The sequence below is a fragment of the Trachemys scripta genome, chromosome 2, assembly GCF_013100865.1.
Source record: "Trachemys scripta elegans isolate TJP31775 chromosome 2, CAS_Tse_1.0, whole genome shotgun sequence".
In the NCBI taxonomy this organism is placed as follows: Eukaryota; Metazoa; Chordata; order Testudines; family Emydidae; genus Trachemys; species Trachemys scripta.
In genome coordinates, this window is record NC_048299.1 from 163,669,433 (window position 1) to 163,695,756 (window position 26,324).

Consider the following 26,324-nt stretch of genomic DNA (forward strand, 5'->3'; position numbering starts at 1 on the left):
GTATATTGATATGCGCTGCAATCACTCCTCAGGACTGCAGTGCAGGCCTACCCTAAGTTAACACTTCCACAAGAGGATTACTAGCCTTCAGGGACTTGGTACAACCCATTTTTTAAGGCAGGACTTGCAGGAGAGTGTGGCGGCATGGCAGACGAGGCCAGAAAGGGAGCTCCAACCTCAGAGCACCCTAGGAAAGAAGCTGCAGCTTCTGCAATTACGTATAAAACCCTCCTGCAATTACGTATAAAACAAACCAAGTTTAAAACACCCTCAGCCGTGGTGACTAATGGAACCCTCTATCCCATCAAGATGCGCGTATTAGGTACTTGAGTAGCCACCTGACCTTTGCCTGTAGCCTTTGCCCTACCTCCCCCAGTGCTCACATCCTGGCTGAAGTACATTGCAGGATATTCAGGGCAGGGGCCACGTCTTCTATGGTTGGATGGCACCTAGCGCACACCGCAGCACTCAATGAACATGCAAGTGACACACGTGCTCAGTCAGTGAAGCTAAGGGTGAAGAAGCCTTGGGGAATGGCCCATCCTGGCTTTATGAAGGCTGCAGAAAAACTGATCTTCTGGAGATGCCATGTGCTGTGCTCTCCCTTAATCAAGGATGTATCTGGGGCACATGATAAAGCAGATCTGGACTCGCCTGTGACTCCAGAACACTCACACCCTCATTTTAGCCGGCAACAACTAGAATTTGCTCTCAATGTTTTAAATAAGTGAAGGACTTTTAGATTATAGGTCTTCAAAATGGCTCCTCTGGACATTATGCAGAGGGGCTAGCATGCCTGTGTCCCCCTCTTATAAACATATGGAGTCATATTACAGCAAACCGTTGAAGAACAGAATTCACCTTGACTGACTTCTCCTTGCTAGTTTTTAACTCCTGTGCAGCATTTAGACAGATCTAGTTAAGAACATTACAAATGCCAGACTCTGGTTAACAGAACAGGTAAATTTTTATTATTATTCCTGTCTTTTGAAATGTTAAGGAAACTAGACACGGTGCCCCAGGCAGACCTTTTGTGGTGCCCATTTCCCACTAAATCACATGCCTTCAGAAAATATTTAGATACCGAAATGAAGATAAATACACATGCAAGACAAAGCAGGGGTCAGAGTTAAGTTTGTTGTGATGAAATACGCCCTTCCCTGAACTTGCTAGGAAAATGTTTGTTATGCAGACAGTGTAATACAAGAGGAAAGGCCATTGTTGTCATAACTCTGATGTTTTTGTATTTTTTACAAATCAGTCTGCTGGAATTTTAAGAATGCGAATATCAAGGCCATGGGGGGGGCGGGTAGAGAAAGGCAGCACATTTTTCGAATGCTACTTCAAGTGGTACAGAGGCTGTGGAAAGAGGGGAGCCCTCTCCCCCTCTCCCAGGTTCCTAGCAAGTAGCACAACTTTTGAGTCAAAAACAGAGAGTCCTGGAATACAAGAATTACGGGAGCACCAGTGACTTACTTGGGACAGCGGTACACTCCCCATCATGGTTTCTCTTTGGGGATGCTCCTGGGCGTTCATACTGCCAGGAAGAAAAACATTTAGTTGAAGTTGGATTTCCCATTCCCCATCTAGTGCTCCATCTCAGACGCTGTCACACTGGGAGAGCTGTAGGGCTATACAGCAATTCCAAAGGCTACAGGGGGGGGAGGGATAGCTTAGTGGTTTGAGCATTGGCCTGCTAAACCCAGCGTTGCGAGTTCAATCCTTGACGGGGCCATTTAGGGAACTGGGGCAAAAATCTGCCTGGGGATTGGTCCTGCTTTGAGCAGGGGGTTGGACTAGATGACCTCTTGAGGTCCCTTCCAACCCTGGTATTCTATGATTCTATCTGCATGCAGCTAAAACAAGCACAGTGCACCCTGAATGGGAGGTGAACTTCAAGGCAGTTACCGTGGCTACAGGGCTCTGACAATTACAGCATTTGCAAGTTACACGATGGCTTCCGTTCTAAACCAGATTTTACACACTAAACATGCTCAAAAAGTTCTCCTTTGGGGCTACAATGCTGCCTCTTTGGTCTCAGCCAGAAATGAATTTCTCTTTTTTCCCCACCCTCAAGTACACAGAAAATCCATCCATCTGCATGTGTTATAAGGCACGAAGGGGGGGGGGGGGGGGAGAGAGAATGCATAAATATATTTTGTACTTTTTGCTTCCCAGACAGCTGACCAAAAAAAGCAAGTGGGTTGTGTCTAGGTCTCAGCCATGAACAGTCAGTCAAGATGGAGAAAACTGGGAAAGTTCAGAGAGTTTTCAAGTTTTCAGCTGAACGTGGTTAGCAAGTATCTGAACATTTTAACCATCGGGAAGTAGCTCTCCTTGCCCCTTGCGCAACATGGGCCTTGTCTAGACCAACGGGTTTGCTGGCATAGCCGTTTGTTAGAACTAGACCAGCCAAAGAGCTCTTCTGCCAGTACAGCTTAGCCCAGTTCCCCAGATGGAATCATCAGTACTGGTGTGAGGACTCTCTTGCCTGCAGAACTGTCTCCACGCCGGGGCTTTGGCAGCAGAGCTATGTTGGTCAGCTTGCCTCTCACCCCCCACACTGACATAGCTACATAGCAATCAATTTTGCTAGCGTAGACAACACCGTAGTGATGTTACGAAACACAAAAGTTGCCAGCTTAATCCCTGCTGAGTATGATCAAAAGGGGGTTGAGAGAAGCAGGCTAGATCCCCCCCCTCAGTCGGAGCCCTGGCCCAATGGCTGGTGCTGGCTCCTTCCTCCAGTCTCCCAATACACAGGGTCAGTCCTGTTTGGGGACAGCAGCAATAGTAGGCATTTGAGATTGGCAGCCACCAGCCTGTAACGCCTATGGCTAAGGCCCTACCAAATTCAGGTTCATTTTGATCAATTTCATGGCCAGAGGGTTTTTTAATTCATCCATTTCACGTTTTCAGATGTTTACATCTGAAATTTCATGGTGTTGTAACCTTGAGGTCCCAACAAAAAGGTACCCGGGGTGGGCCTGCCCCCCACCCCACCCGAGGAGCCATGCAGGGGAAGTCCTGTCCCGCCCCAGCCCGGCCAGGACTTGCAGCTAGGGGCCCCCAGCTGGGGCACTCCCAGCAGAACGGGGGATATCGGATTTCATGGGGAAAGGCTTATTTCATGGTTCGTGACACGTTTTTCACGGCCATGAAATTGGTAGGGCCCTACCTATGGCCGACAGCACATACTCTATGGTAGCAGGAATGGTAGGTGAACCCCATTGGTGACATCAGAACGGCCTTACAGTGGAAGCACCTTCACAACGAGAGGGGTCGCTACTAAAAAAACAGGCCCATAGCCAACACTTTGACAGACAGACCGTTTTAAAATAAGCCGAAGGTTCAAGATTTCATACCACTGCTCCGGAGGCCGGCTGCACTATCCAGGCGTATTCTGGGCGGATGAGCCGTAGGCAGTTAATGGCAGCAAGATAGCAGTTCCCTTGTTTCTGAAGCCCACGGAGCGTCCGCACCTCCCTGCCCAGCCGCATGCCATATTCAAACATCACCGTCCCGGCTGGGGAAGAAGATGTGAACGTTTCAGCACACAGCAGAATTCTCTTTCCATTGGACTGAGTCCTCTGGGGATTTGCTGGCTATACACAGGAGGCACGGGCTAGGCCAGAGAGACGGGCAAGTGTGCTACACCTAAGAGAGCCCATGGCCTCTGGACAGATAAACAGCATACATCATGGAGAACCACACGACAGACTGCGCGTGGACACAAGATCTACTAGTACAGCTATACCAGGCAAGGAGAGCCCAGGGCCAAGATACAAGGGACTAGCGACGTCCGGGCGCCTTACCCTTGCGATAGTTGTGACGGTAGATGTGGAAAGCGTAGAGCAGCTCATAGTAATTGTGAGTCATCAGGTCCACGGCGCGAGCTCGAGACTCGATTATCCCCACAACCTAACACACAGGAGACACGGGAGTTTTTCAGCCGCCTTCCACTATATAGTTCTCCCCCCTGGCCCACGGCCGGTGAATTACCTCATTATGGAGGTTCACATAGGGGAACTCCACCAGGTCCTGCAGCTGGGAGCGCTCGCACAGAACCACCACCAGCTGGCGCAAACAGTCCAGCTGCCTAGGAAGAGACAAAGGCAAAGCTATTCCAATGAACTTGGATAGGCAGGCAGGCAAGATGCACATCTGCCAGCAGAGTTCACAAGCCACGAGAGGTTCAGACTTGTGGTGGGGGGTGAGGACTCCCCATCCGATTTGGACCCCAGGAGGAAGGCCTGCGTTTGGCTTCAGGCCAAGCTTTTGGGAGGCGAAAGGGGCTGGCGGTGGAGAAATTTGCATGAGGCTTGGCTGGAAGCAGGGAACCTGGACAGGGAGCTGTTCTCTTCAAGCATCTTAAGGAACAGAGTTCCTCCTTCCTTCCTCGCCAGAAGGTGAGCGATTCAGGCCGAACCTCCGCACTACCGAGTCCCGTACATACACTCCCTGCCCGGGCTTATGAATCTGACTGGGGTGAGAAAGCCTCTCACTGACTGGCTGGCCAATCTCTGCCCCTCTTGGTCCTGTGTTCTTCTCCTGCCAGGAAGGGGCTTCTCGGACAACAGACAGTCTGTTAGGACCTATTTAATGTGGGCTTATGGGGGGTGGGGAGTGTTCTCAAACTATTTTTGCTGGGAACCCCTTTAAAAATATTACAGACTGTGATGACCAGCCCACCTCCCCACCCCCAATACCATGCCACCCAGCTCTGAAGGCAACACCATCGTCAGCAACAGGGCAGAAGTAAGGTGGTAATACCATACCATGCAACCCTTACTTCTGCGTAGCTGCTGGTGGGGGCTCTGCCTTCAGAGCTGGGTGCCCAGCCAGCAGGCGCTGCTCTCCAGCCTCCCAGCTCTGAAGGCAGCAGCACAGAAGTAAGGGTGGCAATACCACGACCCCCCTACAATAGGCTTGCGGCCCCCAGTTTGAGAAACGCTGGCTTATAGCATACCCAGGAATAAACTGGGCTTTGGCTTTCAGGGGGAGAAGGAGCTGTGGCACCCAGGCAGACCCTTGGGTTAACCACAGCCAGGGTACACAGTTTTAAACACTACAGTTCGTCTACACTAAGTGCTAGGTGGGGTTTAGCCATGTTAGGCAACCTGTTCACATGATTTAACTAACACCTTACTCACTCAGTGCAGACAATGTCTGTGCTCGGGAACCCCCGGGGCCCCAGGACGTGACGGCCTGCACTGGGCAACGAACCCCAGGAGAGCGGGGGCATTTCCCACGGCAGGGGCTCTCCAAGGGCTCTATGAAAAGCTGCTAGCTCCTGCACACTTGCCCAGGGGCAGCGTCCGCTCCATGACATTTGTTGCTGCCGACCTAGCCATCATCTTACTGGGTACAAGCAGTACCTAAAAAGCAGCTGGATGGATGAATTGGGGCCACGGTTTCATTGGGTTATACAGACAGGCCAGGCTCCATAAAGCCCGTATTCAGGATTCACAGTCTAGTTCCCATCCAGCTCAGTGCCATGGTGAAAGGATCCACGTTTGAATCCGACAGGCATGAAGCATCCCAATCAGTTTCTTACGCAGCACTGAACTAAACGCAAATATCACATCGGAGGGATGGTAATGTTCTGTGCTGACAGCTTCCCGAACGGGCGAGCAGTTGTGAGACGGATGCTACGTGCAGCCCACAGCTCAGGCAGCATTGAAGGACACAAGGATGTTACCTGCTGGAATCTGGATTCTGGGTTAAGGCTTCATACGCTTGGCTATTGTGCCCTAAATCCAAGTGATGTTTGAAAACGCACGTCCTCAAAGTAGCCTAGAACACCAGAGAGCGCAACTCAGTTCAGTCAATATTATCTGCACCAATTAAGATAAATTCTTGGTGCCAGCAATAGCTGCTGCATGGAAAAAACCCAATGTCTCAGCACAAAAGAATTAATGCCTACCTGGCTTCTCCAGTCGTCAGCTGCTTCTGTGATTGCTAGCGTTGCTAACTGGATGACCAGTTCAGGTAAACCAATAATGTCCAGCAATCGCAGGACCTAGAGAGAAGACACAGTCTGGTTTGGGATGTGTCTAAGAACGTGGAGAATTTTGTTTTCTTTACCATGAGAAAGTTATTTCCATGCTCACTGAATTCAGAAACAGCCAAAAGGATTTTGCCGATGTTTGCAAAAAACACATTCGTTTTCCAGCAGATGCCAAGAATTTCAAACCCAAAGAGGGATACTTTGGTACGTTATAAACAGGGCAGGGGACCGAATCATGTGTTTTACGGCTAGGGACTTTTCTGCAGAATCCAACCAACAGAACTGTGATCCACAACTAAAACCTCTCTCTCTCTCTCTCACAAGGTTTTAAGCCCTTATGGTTGCAACGTCAACACAGCTAACCATTTTGGGGCTGAGGATTCTAAAAGAAATGTAGCTAACACACTCAGCCATCAATCCTGAGCTCCTGCTTACACCTCTCCAGGTGCCAAAAGCACCCACTGTCCCCTCCCTACTCAGCTGCCACAACCTCCAACCTCCCTCCCACCCCCACGGAGAACTTATTTGTTCTGTAGTAGCACCCAGGAGCCTGAGTCATGGAACAGGCCCTGCAAGGCACTGTACGGAGAGAACAAAGTCTCTGACCCACAACCACAATCTAAGTAACTACCACAATGCAGTTAGGCACTCTCAACAGAATTCACAGATTAAGGCCAGAGACTCTCACCTAATGATGCCTGCATCAAGCCCACAACTGTTTGAGTTAGAGTATATCTTTCAGAAAGATACACCGAGTCCTGACAAAAGACATCAAGTGAGAGAATCTATCACATTCGTAGGCCAGTTACTCCAAGAGTTAATCACCCTCATTGTTAAACACTGGCACCTTATCCCTGGTCTGCATTTATTTGGGCTCAGTTTCCACCCAATGGCTCCCATCCTGCTTCTGTCTGATCGATTAGAGCCCTCTGCCAGCAGAAGTCTCTTCCCCACATAGATCAGTCTCTGAGAACCAAATCACCTCCTAGCCTTTTCTCAGATAATCTAAATAGACCGAGATTCTGAAGTCTCCCTATAAGGCAGTTTCTCCAGATCGCAAACCATTCTTGCAGTTTACTGAAAGTTGAGAGGCAGACTAATAAATTGCATTTAATATGAGACACACACTACAAGAGATACTGTGCTGACTTCTTCACTTCCAGGTTTTAGCCAATAACAATCCCCATTTTGTATTTACCTAGCAGCAACCAGAGATTTAGCTTACTTTTATTTTGGCTTGTGATTTTCTCTGTGCTGAGAGGGAGGCGTATTCCTGGTTTTCTTTTTGTAACTTTAAAGTTTTGCCCAGAGGGAAATCCTCTGTGTTTTGAATCTGATTGCCCTGTAAGATTATCTTCCATTCTAATTTTACAGAGGTGCTTCTTTTACTTTTTTTCCTTTCTAATAAAGTTCTTTTTTTTTTTTTTTTAAGAATCTGATGGGGTTTTTTAGGACACTAAAAAACCCCAAGGTTGGTCTGTGCTCATCTTGTTTATTCTCAAGCCTCCCCAGGAAAAGGGGTGCAGGGCTTGGGAGGATATTAGGGGGGAAATAGGGCTCCAAGTGGCCCTCCCTAAATGTTTGTTTAAATCACTTGGTGGTGGCAGCGTTTACCTAATCCAAGGTACAAGGAAAAATTTGTGCCTTGGGGAAGTTTTAACCTAAGCTGGTAGAAATAAGCTTAGGGGGTCTTTCATGTGGGTCCCCACATCTGTACTCTAAAGTTCAAAGTGGGGAGGGAACCCTGACATGGTGGCAGCGGTGGGAAGGCCTGCCATGAAGTATGAAGACTGGCTGCTTTGGCAGCGTCCGCAACCAAACTTTCATAGCAAGCACCAAGTTGCTGTACTATCATGGCAGCAATACCTTGTCATAATACTGAAGGCGCGGGGTGGAAGCCATCTCGCCGTCCTCGGCTCGGATCAGCCTGTCCAAGAACTCCTCTTTTCCAACTTCAGATGCAGCCTGACAGAAACAGTCCAGAGCCTGGACGAAAAATAAAGTTGCTAAGTACTCCCTTTCTCAGGTGACTGACTCAATCCAGAATACAGGTGAACAGGACAGCTTGGTTCTGCGCCAGGCTACGCAGGGTCACCATGGGCCAATCCATTAAGCCCTTGCTAGCTATGTGTTTCCATAGGGGTCTCAGAGCCTCCCAGGTATTTAGAAACAATTTTCCCTTGCCCTTTTCCCGTCTGAAGGAGGAATAGCTCATCTCGGTTTGTACACTTGTGTATATCAGTGAGTGGGTGTGAGAAAATCCAAGGGAAAGCTACGCTAAAGAAATGAGTTTTGCATTTCTTTCTGAGCAACACATCTTCTAGCCCTAGGAACAGAATGTAACTGGCGGTCAGGTAAGTGGGACAGTCCGGATCCACACAGCCACCACTGAACCCCCCCCATGAAGCAATGCTCCACTCTGGGAAGCAGTGAAACTGTTTTGTACCTTGTGTCCCTCGCCCATAACAAGGTAACATCTTCCCATCAAGAAGCGACAGGAACCCACGTTCACGTGACACCAGGGCTGCAGCAGGCGAATGTATTCCTAAGAGACAAAGGGCATCCTCTGATCAGAGACGCAAAAGCTTTAACATTCCCTTAACGCTGATTATGAACCAACATGCCCCTGTATTCAGGCAAGATAGTCCCTGTTTTACCAGAGAAACAAACTGAGGATTTCAGCTGTGGATTCCTGCAATGCTACTTGAGTGGCATGCTGTAACTACAGTACTAAGATTAACGCAGGGCACCAGGTGACTCCATGTTCTGCTGATCCTATTTCCAGACGTCATTTGCAAACGAGGAATCTTAATGGCAAGTGTGAGGTGTGTTATCAGCAGAGTGTCTAGCGACAACTCTAGTTAACGGCACCTAGGTGTTTCCGTTCCAAAGGGCCCTTTTCAGGTGCTTGTAACAGTCACACACCTTTTGGACAGATCTTCCGGGTTGGGAATCTCCATGGGAAAAATTCACGTGAACAAAAGTGGTTCAGCTGCTTTCAGCACAAAGGTGGTGGGGGAAACTCCCACACACACTTGCCATCAGTAAATGACCTCATCTGAACAGCTCCAGCTTCTCAGTGGGAGGTGACAGGAATTGGAAATTTAGCATTTGAATATGCCCCGCATCAGATGGGTGCCTCTGGAGAGTGGGATGAAAAGCCATTTTGATTTGGCCGAGTTAAAAAGGGTCAACAAATATTTGATGCAAGCTCACTCCTAATAAGGGTTTAACAATCTTCCTCCGTCCCACCGGCACCATGTATGTCTATAGAACAACCCCGTCACATTCACTGTGCAGGAGGGTTTAGAATGAGGTATCTGGCACACAGCATACAGGTGGGTCAGAAGGAGCCCTACTTCAGTGCACACGGACACATGGCCAGCAGTCTAGCACAGTATTCCCTACCCTTTTCGGGCTGGCAAGCCTTTCAGTCACAAGTTTTCGCATTACTTTTTTTACTCTTTTTTTTTATAATAAATGTATCAGTGATAGTGACAGGTCTATGTAATGTAATGTATTTGTGTGCATTCAAGAAGTCATGTAATGTATTTGTGTGACTTCAAGAAGTCAGCAGAGGACATTTGACCTTGAGGGGTCAGGGTGTGCGGCGAGTGAGGGAACCAGATAGTCTTTGCTTTAGATTGGTATATAAAGGCTCATGTCCTTCCCCACACAGCTTGCTTTGTGGGACCCCTGGGGCTCATGACCCACCAGCTTAGAAACACTCCTTTAGCAAACAGTGCCAGCTCTCGCTCTCTTTTCTGTTTCCCTTTTTCACAAGACAAGATTACATTTTAAAACTGTGCTGAAAGAACATACGTTTGAGGGAAAGGTAAGACGGTGCTGGGAAACTTCGCTCTAAACCCTTGTGCATAAGCATCGAAAGAATGTAGCTACATAGTCACCTGTGTTCTACCTACCTATGGTACTTATCCTGCCCCCACTATTCTAGTATCAGACTGTCCCACATCGAATGTGTTCATCCCGTTCCAGATGGGAACAGAGGCAAAGACATACTAAGGGACTTGAACCTACATCTCCTGAGTCCAAACTAGCCCCCTAACTTCTAAGCCATCCTTCCTGTCTACATGTTGGTCCCACCCTTCCCTCATTCAATAGTGGGGTCAGGGAATCTAACTGTCTCTTATTTTGGGTAACATTCTATTTGTGATCGCCAGGATGTAAATCTGGAGTAAATTCATTGAGTTTGCTCCAAATTTACATCCATATAAACCAAGGTTACATGTAGGCCTTTGGGGGATGGAGCAGAAGGTTGCAGGGGGTGAGGAACAGTCCACTTTTAAACAGTGGATAAAAATAAACGTTCAACATCTTCCTGCTGCCCTTTCTGGGACATGAATAAGGTAGCAGCCCTGCAGGAAAAGAGTGCGTGATCATGCAATCAAAGACCGTACCATAACACAAACACAAGGAGGCAGAAATCAGGTGGCACAAACAACCTTGCCATTTCCTGAACTGAATGCTTTGCAATTCTGACATTCTTTTAGACAGTTTGACTATATGGGGTTTTGTACATAAACTGCAGCAGACCGATCCCTGCCCCAGGTGCAATCCATTTTGGGCACACACTGCAACACGTTGATCCCCGTCCCCAGAAGTAATCCATTTCGGGGACAAAGAGCCTGTTTAAGTCCTACTAAAATGTACAAGAGAAAATGTGTGGCATGAATAATTCAGTAGCGACTGGCCTCCAAGCTCACTACACTTTAACATTTTCCATCAGTGTGCGGTGAAAGACACATGCTGTTTTTCAGTGTAAGAGAGTAAAAAAATTCAGAGTTATAGCACCAAAAGCAACAACTGGGGGGGAAAAATCCCTTTGGCTAAAGAGCATGAAGTTAGAGTTCAGAAGGTAATTCTGAGAACTGAGTAATGCACAGAAACACACCTGGAAATAGTAGCTTGTATTGAAAACAATTTCTCATTCACATTGCTACCAACCCACTGAGAGAAGCAGGTGGTGGAAAGTTTGTTTATCTGACATATTCTGGATGCTGTGTTTGGCTAACGGGTGTGTTCAGTACATCGTTCGCTGACTGAAATTGCAGTTCTCCACTGAAATGGGCTCACAGAAGTAGTCTATGTCTGCTCTTGAAGTTAACCTGTTTACATTGTTGCATTACAGACAATAGTGAGCTCCATGATGTAATAGCTAACAGGTGTCTGGGGGTTCAGATTCCTGAGTTTTAGTGACACCACCGCATAGTCACTTTATCAAGCTCTCGAAAAGGGAAAATGCTACACGCCTACAGCATCTCACCTGAGAACGGGACCCGAGACGCACAACTCCCCACTAACAAACTGCACAGATAAAGCTTAAGGCCTCCTTTCTGGGCTTTGCTGAAAATAACTAGAGTACTAAACTTCTGTGCAGATCAATTTCAAATACTTCCTGCACAGTCTGTGCTGTATAATCAATTGATTATCAGAGGGGGAGCCAGGTTAGCCTGGATCTGTAAAAAGCGACAGAGTCCTGTGGCACCTTATAGACTAACAGACGTATTGGAGCATAAGGTGCCACAGGACTCTTTGTCAATCAATTTATTGACATTTATCAAGGAGCTACTCCCAAATGACATTATATTCTTAACTTCTGGCTATCTCAGGATTAGCGTTTATGAGTGGCAAAAGAATGTGGAAGATGTTTAATTTTTTTAAATATTATATGTTCCACCTGTTTCATTGTTACTGTGTTTCCCCCATGGTTACCAGGTGTTAATTCCAGCAGGAGCGGACAAACATTTTTCAGTGCCTTCCAAGTACTTCTACTTAAAAGAACAACGCGGGTATCAATCCCTTTGACATTTACTTCTGTGGCTGGTCCTAGAGGGGACATCCAAGCCAGGATTTCATCCCAAGGCAGGTGAAGGCAAGAAGCCTGTAAGCTGAAAGGGGTGAAAGGTGCTAGCCCTGAACTGTGACAGCGTGATCTTCAGATGCAAGAGGGGCTGAGAGAACATCCATGTGAAACCATCCTTAATATACTTTCATATTAGGTTGTCTCAACCCCCACTAAGACTGTCAGGTTTTCTTACCCTATCTGGTTACAATAGGCTCCGTGATATGCAAGCCAGTTTCTGGTCTCCAGCTGTTCTCTCCCCCCCACTGGCTCTTTGCTGGTTGCAAGAGTAAACGGATCAGACACGCTGTTAAAGAGACAAAACCATCTGCCATGTGTCGAGCGTGCTTACCTGTAGCTGGGTGTACTGACAACTGCCCATCAAACATTCTGGGAAGAGGAAGCCAGGATTACTGGGCCATCTGAATATTAGATAAGGAACAGAGCAATTCCTCCGTTGTCAGGGAAGAGCTTCAAGAACAGGCTTGAAACGTGAGAGCCTCTGGTGCTCAGCGTTCACACAAGTCGTTCTGTAACCGGGTTTTCCCATCTTAGACAAAACGGGTAGTCCAGCTAAGTCCACCACCTCAGAGAACACCACTACACCCCCATCACGCATCTAAGCCAAATGTTTCAAACCTGGGGGCATAAAGTTAAGGGTTTAGAACCCACGTGTGAGCACGGAAAAGGTGGTCTGATTTTGAGAAGTTCTGAACATTCACAAATCCTACTGAAGTGAACTGCGATCAGGTCACTCCTACTTAGGGAGCTAAATACGGATTCAGGAGCCCAGGGTTGACAGCTTTGGCCTCATTAATTGGGAGACATTCCACATGCTCTCCAGGGAGACGTGTGCCTATTTCCAGCTTCTGGGTGCTGAGCACCCAGGTGTGTGACACACCTTCACTCTGGCTTAATAATTCAAGGATACAAGAGTGGCAGGAGATCAGCGGCAATTGCAGTGATCAGATGAGGCCAGTTCAAACTAGTTTCACTCAGAGAGGTATTAGGCTGGGAGAAGAGGTGAGATATTATGTGTTTTCTGGCCACTTCCTGAAAAAATAATTCCACGATTGTCTGAGGGCTGGACACTAAAAAACAAATGAAAGAAGTGTTGACAAGCTACATACACACAGCTTAGTAGACATACCGTATATATTCATTCATTAGCCCGTTCATTTATAAGCCGACCCCCCAAGATGGTTAGGTTAAAATAGCAAAAACTGTATGACCCTTTCATAATCCAATCTATATTTCAGGAGTTGGCAAACTTTGGCTCCCGGCCATCAGGGTAAGCCGCTAGCAGGCCTGGACATTTTGTTTACCTGGAGCGTTCACAGGCACGGAGCCCCTCAGCTCCCACTGGCTGGGAATGGCGGACCGCGGCCACAGGGAGCTGAGGGGCTCCGTGCCTGAAGATGCTCCAAGTAACCAAAATAACAATGTATTAGATATTCAATTCAATGATTCCACGGAGTTTAAAATCATCAGATTTTGGTGTAGTCCCGTTTATAAGCCAACCCCCACTCTTTGATGCGTCACTTTTTTTACCAAAAATATTCGGCTTATGAACGAGTATCTACGGTAATCTCTTCCTAGCCAAATCTGTATACTGTGCTCATCACAAGGAGTCCACAGGCTACTTAACCACTGGGTTAGAGTATTAAACACTGGGTGTATCTCAACCAGTGGTCCGTGCAACTCTGATGGTACACAGAGGTCTTCCAGGGGTAGATCAACTCATCTTGATATTTGCCTAGTTTTACCACAAGCTACATAAAAGCACTAGCAAAGTCAGTACAAACTACAATTTCATACAATGACTTGTTTATACTGGTCTATAGACTCTACACTGACATGTAAGTACAGTAACTCCTCACTTAACGTTGTGGTTCTGTTCCTGAAAAATGCGACTTTATGCGAAACGATGTTAAGCGAATCCAATTTCCCCATAAGAATTAACGTAAATGGGGGGATTAGGTTCCAGGGAAATTTTTTTCGCCAGACAAAAGACATTATATACTTATACAGTCTAAGTTTTAAACAATTTTAAACAAACAGTTTAATATTGTACACAGCAATGAATGATTGATTATAAAGCTTGGTTGAGGTGGTGGAGTAAGAGGGTGGGATACTTTCCAGGGAATGCCTCACTGCTAAATGAACTAGCACTCGGCTGAGCCCTCAAGGGTTAATCCGCTGTTAATGTAGCCTCACACTCTACAAGGCAGCATGGACTGAGGCAGGAGGGAGGAAACACAACAGATGCAGGAGGGCAGTGGCTGCAAACACTTCCCTGAAAAAACTAAACAGGATGATGAGCCCACGCTATCCAGCTGGAGCGCACCACTCCCTCCTCGTGACAGCACATGCACGCTGCACAGGTGCTGACTTTCCAAAGTGCTGGGGGGTGCATGCATGCGTGAGAGAGAGAGCGTGCGAGACATGCATTGCCCCTTTAAGTACGCTGACACCACTTCAAGTACGTTGCCCTTTTAAGCAGAGCAGCCAGTTCAGACAGGAAGCAACAGCTTCCTGCAAGCTCCCACCCCCTTCTGTCCCCGCCCTGTGACTGTCCCCTCCTCCACTTTGTGGCGAGGGGGCACAGAGCAGCGGGTGGGGCAGGAACAGGGGGACATCCTGACATCAGCACCCTTTCCCCCCCCCTCCCCCAGCAAGCAGGAAGCTCCAGGGAGCAGCTCCAAGGCAGAGAGCAGGTCAGGAGCAGGCACGGCAGTGGGGCGAGGGCCACCTGAACTGAGCCACATACCTTACAGGGAATTATGGGGAGCTGGTTCTAATCCCCACAAGGAGGGGCTGCTCTTCCAGAGAGACATTATAAGGGAGCATTGCGCAACTTTAAACAAGCATGTTCCCTAATTGATCAGCAACGAAACAACGTTAACTGGGACAATGTTAAGTGAGAAGTTACTGTACAATTTTTATATTCCAATCAATTTATTTTATAATTATATGGTAAAAATAAGAAAGTGAGTAATTTGTCAGGAATAGTGTGGCTGTGACACTTCTGAGGGACAGTGTGGGTACTACAGAGTTGTGCTGTCTGCAAAATGAGGTTATTCAAGCACAGTGTTTCAGTGTTATGCATCTTCCGCTAGACTAGAGGCTAGACCACAAAGGATAACAGACTACTACTCCTGCTGCTAGTAATTGTAGTTAACCATATGGCTTGAGTGTCAGAGGTAGAATGGTTGAACCCTGCAGATAAGTGGAAGGGGCGTTACAGACGCCCAAACCATTTCTCATTTTAAAAAAATGTAGGAAATTACATACAAAAAAACGACATTAAAAGAGTTATTAAAAAAGGGATAGGTTGTAAAGTCACAGGAAATGCCTGAGTGGAGGCTGGCTTTACTTTGGCCACACACAATTTTTGTGGACCACAAGAGGGTAGGTGATGAACATATTGAAAGATAAGCCCCTTGAAACTGGGCACCAAGAACCGAGCCCCTCTCCCTCCCCCACAATCACTAGTCATGTCTGAAAGTATGGGCTTAAAGTCAAAATTAAGAGCTGAAGACCTTGTAGCACATCTCTTACCTAGTTTATGTGGTGTTAAGGCTGTGGTGTCTGTTAACTCCAGTACAGACAAGTGCTGCAGGTTGGATTCCCTAGAGGAGAAAAATCTAGCTATAAAAAGAGAGACAAGCACATCCTGTGTTACACATTCTAACACTGTCCACACTGAACCCAACTGTTTGCTGAAATGACCAGGGTGTGAAACCCACACCTGCCACGGCACAGCAAAGGCAGACTCAGTACCCAAGGGAAAGTCAGAAATCTAAAATGCTTTGAATATTTTCAGTGTCCGTTCGCAATACAGCTGGAAAGAGAAATGATCATTTACAGTTGTCAAAGCTACTCTGCATCAATCCAGATTCTCAAATAGGACTGCTCCAGGCCAACAGAGGGAAAGAGCAACTCACTGTTCAGTGAGTTTTTAAATGAACAGTAAAAACCCAATTACTGACCATTAGGCCAAAATTACAGTACAAAAATATAAAGAGTTGGGAATTGGGACAGGAAGAGAACAAATCAAAGGTGGGAGGGAAAAATCAAACTGTATCTTGTCGGTGTTTCATACCTATTTAGACACTTGGTATTTCACAAAGTTTTACTGATCAAACCTAATATAGCCGCTTAAAAGTCGCTTCCAACAAGTCTCACACTGTACAGTGGGGGGGGGGGGGGGGGGGGAAGCTTTAGTTTGTGTCTTTGTAGAATTCCTAAAATGAAACTTCCAGTCCATCCACCCAGGAAGAACCACCTCTGACGTAACAACATGGTAAATGGAAGCACTTCAGCTGCGGAGAACGAATCTTTCAGGGAGAACAGAAGTAGCGGAACACTAACAGGGAAGTGACCCTCCCCCTCCCCGCAAGAAGAAAGTTAGACCAAGGATCAGAGTGGACAATAGTCTCTGAAACTCACATTTAAGACTCTCTGATCACCCAAAGAGAGGTAATCTCTTTAAGATTCTTAGAATTAGAACCCAAGATGATCTCTCATCTGTCTAAAGGGCATTTCAAGACATCTCAAAGAATTTATATGAAACCTAGCAATCCACTTTGACTAGAGATTGGGAACACAAGCACTTACAGCGTGTCGACTGGAACGTCCGACGCCAAGCACTGACTCGCCCACCTGATCAGGTAATAAGACAACAGCAAGGGAGAGGTGCGATGTAGCAGGTCCTGCTGAGACTGGAACAGCTGGCCCCCTCCCAGAATCATCTGTAAAGAGACCAAAGCAGCTGGCATTGTAACTGAGGCCAGGGATAGCCAATGGCTTCAGCTTGAGACAGAAGACAAAAGTGACATCACAAAGAGTGTCAAAGGTCAGCATGGGGCCCAGCCTTCCTAGCCATTAGTGGTCAAGGAGCGAACACTAAACGGAAACAGGACACTTGCATTCCAAAACGTTAAACAGACCGGCACCAAAACAACAAAAGCTGCACATTCATTTTGTTTCATTACTTCGGTGCAAGCTGGTATGCAGCTCAGTCCTTACCCAGGGCCACCCAGTGAAAGCTTAACACGGAGGTGAGACTACAAAGATCTGAAGGGCATGAAGCGTAAAGAGGGGAGAGGAGCTGTTCTGAGTTCCACAAGGGAACAGATAATTTTATTTCTTTTCTGTTAATTATGAAAGGGAAATTTGAGGCTGAAATTGGGCGTTACAGAGGCAGCACCTCTCAGGCCCAGTCTACGTATAAGTTTTATTGGTATATTTCAGTTGGGGGGGAGCGCGGGTGGGTTAAAAAATAGTTACATCTGTAAGAACCCTAGAGTAGACAGTTATATTGGTGTGAAGATGCCTTATATGGATATAGTTATTCCGCTTCCTATGTGTGCATAGCTATACCAGTGTAATGCACCTTTATACTGATATGAAAGTGTTTTCTTCATCAAATTGTCACTGAACCAGTTTTAGACTTGGTTTTGATAAGTCTGGTAAGCTGGTCGTAGGAATCAATCTTGGACTAAGCGTTCACAAGTTGATTCAGGTTAAATTAAATGGAATGATAATCAAAACCAGGTTGTCAACTCTGGCTTTTGATTTCAAAAGGACAATGTGACGCATGGCTAGAAAGGGTTAAACATCCTGCAAAATAAATAACCCTCAAAAGACATGTGGGGAGATGATGTTTGTGTTTTTATGTATTTACATATGTATGAGTAGGGTCATCAATGTAATCAACAGTCCCTGTCTATGCTGTATTCTGGGGAATTAGTTAAAGAAGTCAGCTGGACTGGATAGATCGAAGATTTACATGCGGAGGAGGTTTGGAATTTCTTTAAACCAACTATACAAAAACTATCTGCAATTTGCATCACAAGCAAGGGGGAAAAAAACTTGTAGTGAAAGCCTCCAGACCCAGCTGGATGAATAAGCACCTTAAAGGTTTTTAAGAGTAGGCCAACAGCCTACAGGGAATGGAAAACGAGATTGATCAGCAAAGAAAGCCACATCATAGAGGTTAGAAAATGTAGGAATAAGGTAAGAATTGCTACAAATTAAGCTAAATTAGCTCTTGCCAAGGAAATTAAGATACATAAGATGTCTTTTAATTATATAAAAAGAATAAGGAAGGATACGTTTGGGCCACTGTGCAGTATGGATGACATTAAAAGTAATTTAGGTATGGTCCAAAATCTACAATGAATACTTTGCCTTGGTTTTCAGAAAGGGGGATAATGTGAAACATGGGCATGAACGCAGGATGGCTGATAGAAATGAGTGTCTAGACATGGAAATGGCCACAGTTGACATGGAAGAAAAACGTAAAGAGCTTAATGTGCTCAAATAAGGGCAACTGGATAATTTCCATCCCAGAATACTAAAAGAAATATACATGATACTGTTAATCTGGTAGCAAGGATTTGTAATACATCCATCTATTTGGGGGTAGTACCATATGACTGAGGATATGTAACATTGTACCTATATTTATGAAAGAGAAAAATTGATCCAGGCACTTACAGCCTGTTAGTTTGACCGTAGTAGAATACAAGACTTTAGAACAAATTGCAAAGGAACGAATAATGAAATTCATGAAGGTAAACTGAAAAGGAGACGTACTGCAACACAGATAGATTGTGCCACACTAACCTGATTTCTTTCTTTGAGAAAATAACTGGTGTTTTAGAGAAGAGAAATGCAGATCTAATGTACTTACACTTCAGTAAGGCATTTGAGTCAGCACCATATGTGAAATTATTAGTTAAATTAGAGAAGACAGGAATAACTAGCTAAAGCAGTGGTTTTCAAACTGGGGTATGCGTATCCCTAAGGGTACACGAGTTCTCATCATGGGGTACACATGAAAAATCCTGTGATGGCACACAACGCATTTTATTTAGTAAAACTTGGCAATCTAACCATAAGTATATTATGACCCGATTTCAGATGGGGGTACATTGTAGACTACACTATTTGGAAAGGGTTACGCAATCTAAAAAGTCTGAAACCCACTGAGCTAAAGGAAGAAAGGCAAGAGGTTGTGCTGAAAGATGAACTATCGGACTGAAGGGAGGTTACTAGTGGAGTTCCTCAAGGATCGGTCATGGGGCCAGACTTATTGAATATTTTTATTAATGACTTTGGCACAAAAAGTTGGTGCGTGCTAATGATACAAAGCTGGGAAGCATCAATACAGGGGAGGCCTGGAATATTATACAGGAAGATCTGGATGACCTTGAAGATTGAAGCAACAGAGATGGGATGAAATGCAACAGTATAAAGTGCAAGGTTATGCACTTAGGATCTAACAACAAGAATTTCTGCTACGAGCCGGGGGCTCATCAGTTGGAAGTGACACAGGAGGAGAGACCCCTCGGTGTGTTGGTCAATCACAGGAGAACTATGAATAGGGCCCTATAAACTCCTGGTCCATTTTGGTCAATTTCACAGTCATGGGACTTTAAAAGTAGTTAATTTCACAGTTTCAGATGTTTACTTGTGAAATGTCATGGTGTTGTAATAGTGAGGGTCCTGATCCAAAAGGGGACCGGGTGGGGGGGGACTCCCCCCCACGGGATTTCCACCCTCACTTCGGCGCTGATGCTGGCAGGGATGCTGCCTTCAGACCTGGGTGACCAGAGAGCAGCAGCTGCTGGCCTGGTGCCCAACTCTAAAGCTAGAGACGATGATGGTTGGGGTTTTTTCCACCTTCCTCTGCAGTGTGTGGGTGTGGGTCACTTGCCAGGATTATCTGGGTGTACCTCAAGCATTTCCCTGCCATTGTGGGGGCCTCTGGGTGCACCTTGGTCCCTCCAATTCTCCACCTGAGTCAACTAATAGCCTAGTCTCCTGCAGGCTGTAATATTTGGGTCTGATGTCGGCTGTTGGGTTTAGCGCGCAGGCGCTGGGTGGTGTTGGTGATTTGTGACACTGAGGAAGTAGGACTAGATGATTTTGGGGTCCCTTCTGGCCTTAAACACTATGATATAACTACATCCACATGTACTGCTTTAGCTATCCCGGCCTGGCTGAAGTGGTTACCAGCTTTCCAGTGCAGAAAAGGCTTTAGTCTTCAGCCTGCTCAGTTCAATCTCTTCCACTGTGATGGAGAGCTGGGGAATTAATGCAAAGAGAGGGGAACCTGCAGGTGGTGCTGTTCGGGAACAAAGCACTGAAAATGCTGCTCCCCTACAACGAAGAAAGGGATTTGCTTGCTGCCCTAGAGCACAGCATGTCAGCGGTAAGACAGGAAGAGAGCCAAAGCTCCAGCTTAAGGCACCGGGGCAGATCAAGATCCTGAAAGCCTAACGGCGCAAGGATCCATCAATGTGATGAGGTTCAACAAGGACAAGTGCAGAGTTCTGCACTTAGGAAGGAAGAATCCCATGCACGGCTACAGGCTGGGGACCAACTGGCTGAGCAGCAGTTCTGCAGAAAAGGACCTGGGGATTAGTGGATGAGAAGCTGGATACGAGTCAGCAGTGTGCCCTTGTTGCCAAGAAGGCCAATGGCATATTGGGCTGTATTAGTAGGAGCATTGCCAGCAGATCGAGGGAAGTGATTATTCCCCTCTATTCGGCAGGTGAGGCCACACCTGTAGTATTGCGTCCGGTTTTGGTCCCCCCACTACAAAAAGGATGTGGACAAATTGGAGACAGTCCAACGGAGGACAACGAAAATGATCAGAGGGCTCAGGCACATGATTTATGAGGAGAGGCTGAGGGAACTGGGCTTATTTAGTCTGCAGAAGAGAAGAGTGAGGGTGGATTTGATAGCAGCCTTCAATTACCTGAAGCGGGTTCCAAAGAGGATGGAGCTTGGCTGTTCTCAGTGGTGGCTGATGACAGAACAAGGAGCAATGGTCTCAAATTGCAGTGGGGAAGGTTTAGGTTGGATATTAGGAAACACTATTTCACTAGGAGGGTGGTGAAGCACTGGAATGGGTTACCTAGGGAGGTGGTGGAATCTCCATCCTTAGAGGTTTTTAAGATCAGGTTTGACAAGCCCTGGCTGGGATGATTTAGTTGGGGTTGGTCCTGCTTTGAGCAGGGGGTGGGACTAGATGACCTCCTGAGGTCCCTTCCAACCCTGATAGTCTATGATTCTATGATAATAGGTTTCTGGACCATACTCACAGCATCGCCTAGCCTCAACAACAGCTGCTGTAAAATCAACAAGTCCCGGCAGATTAGGAAGCGGGTGGTGGCCATCTTGCACACACCCCGGCATACCACAGTCACTGCTGTGCCACTACCATAGAGCTGAGAGAGGTTCATTCGCACGTTGAGGGGCTGAGCTGAAAGACAGGATAAGAATGGAAGCTAGGTCAACTGCAATCCTCAAACCTCTACCACCTTACTAGCCAAACCACAAAGGTTGTGTTGTATCACCTCTCTCCATTTCCAGCTCCGTCTCATAGTCCATTTCCCGGATCAGCACCCCAATGGCATGGACAGGGTTTCTGATCTCCTGCAGCTTACTGTGAATATCTTCCATCACATTCTCTCTGCAAGGGCACACAAAATTCACCTGCATCAATGTATGTAATGTCAACAGACCCCCTCCATCAGTGGCCCCCATAGTAAGAGACCCAGAAGTGACATTGGTCTGACCACTACAGATATTGTGGAGGGAGAATTCCCCTCCACTGTAATAAAAACATCTTTTTGACCCATGAAGGCACCATACTCAGGGTGAATCCACTTGCTCCTCTCCTACCCACTCTGTAGAGCAGTGGGTCTCAAACTTTTTTTTACTGGTGACCCCTTTCGCATTGCAAGCCTCTGAGTGCGACCCCGCCTAATAAATTTAACATCCTTTTCAATATATTTAACACCATTATAAATGCTGGAGGCAAGCGGGGTTTGGGGTGGAGGTTGACCGCTCACTCCCCCCCATGTAATGACCTTGTGACCCCCTGAGGGGTCCCGACTCCCAGTTTGAGAACCCCTGCTGTAGAGGAATAACTTGTACTTGGCTGAGGGTACTGATGCTCCATAAGATGGTGTGCGAGGATCATTCTAAAACCAGCTAGCTAGGGAGGTTCAGCTATTTGGATACACTTGCTTTCACGTTGTGAAGACGACTATCCAACTCAGAACTGAAGCTCCTGCTTCTGGTCGCCATGGTTCAGAACTCCTCGCCACTTGAATCATTACTGGGGAGCGTTTCCAAGCATCTACAGGATTTAGGAGCACAAACTCCACTGAAAGCCAATTGTGACGCGTGCTCCCAAATCCTTGAGGTGCTTGGAAAATCTCCCACTACGGAGCTAGAATTCACACATCCTGAATCACACTTGGACTCGGGTAAAGGGCTGTCTAAGGCAAACCCTGCACAGACCATTCGTGCCTTCATCTTTTCACAAGGGACGTACGTTACACAAAGAGTTCCCTTACGTGTCATTGGCTATCAAGTCTTCCAGGATCTGCTCTGCAGCCTTCTCTGGAGGCTGAAGGCGGGAGCAAGCCATTTCCATGACGAAGGCCATTTCCATGGAAATAGATTCTCCAATCAGCCGAAGGCACTGGACAAGGCACACGACATCGCGAGACATCTCCAGATCTGCAGTGAAAGAACCTGACTGTACTCTCATGCAAATCGTTTCAAGGCAAAACCAAGTTAGTTCCGCTCATTTCATAGGAAAGCTTCTTGGGGCAAATTTGCCCCAGCAACACAAGACTCCATCTGGCTCCATAATTAACTAACTAGATAATTACAGGCTGACTACATGGAGAAGCTGAAGATGGTAAGATCTCTGTGCAGTTTTGTTTGAAAACCGTAACAGGAAATTTCCCTTCAGTCTTCTCCAGTTACAGGACCTGGATGAAAATAAACTGAACTGGGGAAAATATGCCTAGAAAATAAATGTCACAGCCAGACTCGGCCTCTTGTGCCTTGGCTCCATGCATTCAGAACGAGGATTCTGCATCTGTAAGCAATTTCCCAGCAGCTCATAAGGATCAGAGACAGCCCACCTGCAGACCTGTTTTGTCTAGAATACCAAGAACAACCCTGCAATCTCTAATCTAATGTATTTTTCAAAACTCTTCACTAAGGAACAAGTATCTCTAATCCAGGCCCATGACACCTCCACTGGCCCAGCTGTCTGCACTTGGAAGAGTCCTTTGTACCTTCCATGAGGAAACATTTATGCTATTGCAGTCACTTCTAACAACTGCTATAGTTAAAATCGCAAGAGGGTTTCAGTCCAAGTTCCCTGTAAGCTGTGCAACAGCCTATTTAGCGCCGGCCCCAACCTAGCCCCCCGGACTGGCTGGGGCACCCCTCCCTGAACCCATCCCCGGCCAGACCTGCTGGGACCGGGGGAAGGGCACCTATCCTGCAGCCCCAGCCCACAGCTGCCGCGGTGGGGAGAAGCACCTCTCCCCCCCAGCCCAGGGGCTGCTGTCAGAAGAGAGAGCAGAGGGGAGTCCTCTCTCCCCACTGTAGCCCTGGAACACCCTCCTGCACCCCAAACCCCGCACCCCCAGCCCCACCCCATAGGCCGCACCCCCAGCCAGAGTCCTCACCCCCCACACCCCAAACCTCTGCCCCAGCCCTAAGCCCCATCCCACACTCTGAACCCCTCAACCTCATCCCGCCACATACATTTTGTTATGTGCACCGATATGAAGGTGATGTGTCACACACAGCCTCCATATTGGTGCACGTAACAAAATTCATTCTGCACATGGGTGGAGAAAATTAGAGGGAACACTGGTTTCAGTTATAAACCACTGTTGTGCTTAAAAGCTTTCAGAAAATCACTGATAAAATTTTCATCCCTAATTTGTGTCCTAAAGGGGACTTTCAATATTTGGGGGAAGGGGAAATCTAACGTTAGCAGTTTGAAACAAGCAAGGGGTAAGACTTCTATGCTGGTGGGAATTCCCTGGATTTCTTGAGCGTCCAGCTTTGCTTCTCTGAATGCACGGAAACTTTAGTGTCTGGGAAATCTGAATTTGGGCAGCAGGCAAAAGAATTTAAGTTCAAGGCAAATGGATACGGATGTGTGGTGACACGTTATCGTTTCCCAGTTCATCACCAGCATATGCATAAGCGGACCCTGAGCTGGAACTTTAGCTCGGCCAGGTTGCACATCATGGCATATTTTCTATTCCTGTTTTTCTGGTTAAATGTGTAGCTCAACGTGTATTCCAAGACACACACAGGGCAAGCTGTTGCATAGGTAATATTTACAATTAGAACAACAGATTTTACATCCCAGAACTTTCAGGGGTTGTAGAGGTGAAACCTGAACATCACATAGGCACCGTTTCAATGTAAATACACATAATACAAAAAAAAAAAAAAAAAAAAAACACATTAAAAGAAATTAAGCCGACAACATCAGGCAATGTCAGAATGAAAGTTGCCAACGTAGGTAAGGAATAAACGTTCATTCTGACCTGTGAACCCTGCCTATCAAGAGAGCTCACAAAAGAAGGGAAAGTGAAGAGCCCAGCAGAGTGGTACAAACTAGACGTTTTAAAGTTGATTTTTGGGGAGAAGGGATCTTCAAGGCCCTCGGTTGGATCAAAAAATGGCAAAGGCACAAGGCTAAGATGATTATGATAATATGTGAATGCTTCCTTCCATGGTTTGATTGGGTATTTTTAACGGGACAAGGCTGCCACTTTTTCCTGGACATGGATCTCCCGGGCATCACTTGCTAACTTGCAGGAAAAGGAGCAGCTTAGAGGACAGGGCATGATCTTCATAATCATGGCTGCCACCACGCCCACCATCTGCCACCACCAAGAATTTAACACCACGCCATTAGGCCTTCCTTGCCCTAATCCTAGAAGACACAACCCAAACAGGTCAGGCTACGGAGAGGGACCCAGATGACATCTGAACCCTGACCACACCTGGGATGTGAATCTAACATTCAGGCATTGGAAACCAATAAGAGGTGTTCATTCAAAGCGGCCGCATCCCCAGAGATAGCAAAGCACGCACCCATTGCTGGGTTTGATTTTCTTCAACTAAGTCCCAGCAACATTTTATCCTTAACGCACACACAAGTCTCCAGGCTTTCCAAAAGGGAATCTATCACTAGGTTCAGGCTAAGCAGGGGAAGTTTCAACCCAGACAACTTCAGAAAGTTCTGAGCATGTAAAAAAAGGAGTAGCATATGGAAACTTCGATGTCCTTAACTACAGAGCTTGTGACACGTAGGCTGTAATTTCCTCTACAGTGGAATGGCTTCCCCAACTTCCCTCCCCTTTACCATCAAAGATGGTGCTGTCATCCTCAGTCAACAGATGCTCATCAGGCAAGAGATACAGATGATCCACCAGGGAACAGGGCACAAGGAAAGACAGGAATCCCTGGAAAAGTGAAAGATAATCCATCTTTTAAGTCTCAGATAGGAAAATGCTCTGGAATCACTTAAAGAACTCCAATGGTAACTCAGTACATTCAGACCAGACCAGGGGCGGGCAAACTTTTTTGCCCGAGGGCCACATCTGGGTGGGGAAATTGTATGCAGGGCCATGAATGTAAGGCTGGGGCAGGGAGTTAGGGTGCGGGAGGGGGTGTGGTGTGCAGTGATGGGGTCAGGGCAAGGGGTTGGAGTGCGGGATAGGTGTGGGGTGCAGGAGGGGGCTCAGGGCAAGGGGTTGGGGCTCAGGGCAGGGTGCAAGATGCAGCAGGGGGCTCAGAGTAGGGGGTTGGGTGCAGGAGGGAGTGTGGGGTGCGACAGGGGGATGGAGTGCAGACAGAGGGCTCAAGGCAGGGGGTTGGGGTGCAGGAGGGGTTCAGGGTCCAGCCCAGCGCCACTTACTTGGAGGGGGGGGGGGGGGGGGGGGGCAGGCAGCTCTGCTGCCCTGCCTATGGGTACTACCCTTGAAGTTCCAATTGGCCACAGTTCCCCGTTCCCGGCCAATGGGAGCTGCAGGGGGCGGTGCCTGCAGGCGAGGGCAGTGCACAGAGCCCTCTGCACTCCCCTTCGGGGGAGGGGGTGGCCCAGGGACATGGTGCTGGCTGCTTCCAGGAGCTGCGCCACAGGGCTGGCAATCCCGTGGGCCAGACTGAAAGCCCTGACGGGCTGGATCCGGCCTGTGGGCTGTAGTTTGCCCTCCCCTGGACTAGACCAGTGCAAAGTGTCTACAGCATAAAGCAGCTCCTGCTTTGTGCCTCACCTTTTTTAGCAGGCACACCATGTTAGTATATGGATTCAGGTGGAGAGCAAGAGGGCGTGAAAGTGCTTCTTGGTACTGAAGGCAGCAGGCATAGAACTTGGACCAGAACTCAACCTGTAACTGTCGAAACTCTTCCTGGGAGAATTCGTATTCTGTCACACTGCCCTGGAGCTGGGGGAAACAGCAGAATATCAGGTCAGGTTTGACTCCCCAAAGATGGCAATTGGGCACTACAATGGTATTTTACAGCTCTGCCTCCCACTGAAGGAGGGTTTAATTTGTGTGCGTGTGGCTGGTACATTGACATTTTAAAAAGATT

The 26,324-nt window shown here is 47.2% G+C and overlaps 1 protein-coding gene across 2 annotated transcripts in view; it reads right to left on the reverse strand.

Annotated features, from left to right (window-relative positions):
• The window catches only part of NUP160 (nucleoporin 160), a 59,373-nt gene that overhangs the window by 15,713 nt on the left and 17,336 nt on the right, over positions 1-26,324 (reverse strand). For both annotated transcript variants that reach the window (XM_034762147.1, XM_034762148.1), the window contains exons 13-29: positions 26,006-26,176; positions 25,093-25,192; positions 22,256-22,421; positions 21,248-21,363; positions 20,993-21,153; positions 16,494-16,627; positions 15,435-15,505; positions 12,805-12,964; positions 12,226-12,295; positions 8,457-8,555; positions 7,877-7,996; positions 5,927-6,022; positions 5,702-5,796; positions 4,003-4,099; positions 3,816-3,921; positions 3,366-3,526; positions 1,477-1,537 (exon numbers count right to left, since the gene is read on the reverse strand). In XM_034762147.1, the coding sequence (XP_034618038.1) occupies positions 1,477-1,537; positions 3,366-3,526; positions 3,816-3,921; positions 4,003-4,099; positions 5,702-5,796; positions 5,927-6,022; positions 7,877-7,996; positions 8,457-8,555; positions 12,226-12,295; positions 12,805-12,964; positions 15,435-15,505; positions 16,494-16,627; positions 20,993-21,153; positions 21,248-21,363; positions 22,256-22,421; positions 25,093-25,192; positions 26,006-26,176 (1,984 nt within the window). The remainder of the gene's footprint in view (positions 1-1,476; positions 1,538-3,365; positions 3,527-3,815; positions 3,922-4,002; positions 4,100-5,701; positions 5,797-5,926; positions 6,023-7,876; positions 7,997-8,456; positions 8,556-12,225; positions 12,296-12,804; positions 12,965-15,434; positions 15,506-16,493; positions 16,628-20,992; positions 21,154-21,247; positions 21,364-22,255; positions 22,422-25,092; positions 25,193-26,005; positions 26,177-26,324) is intronic.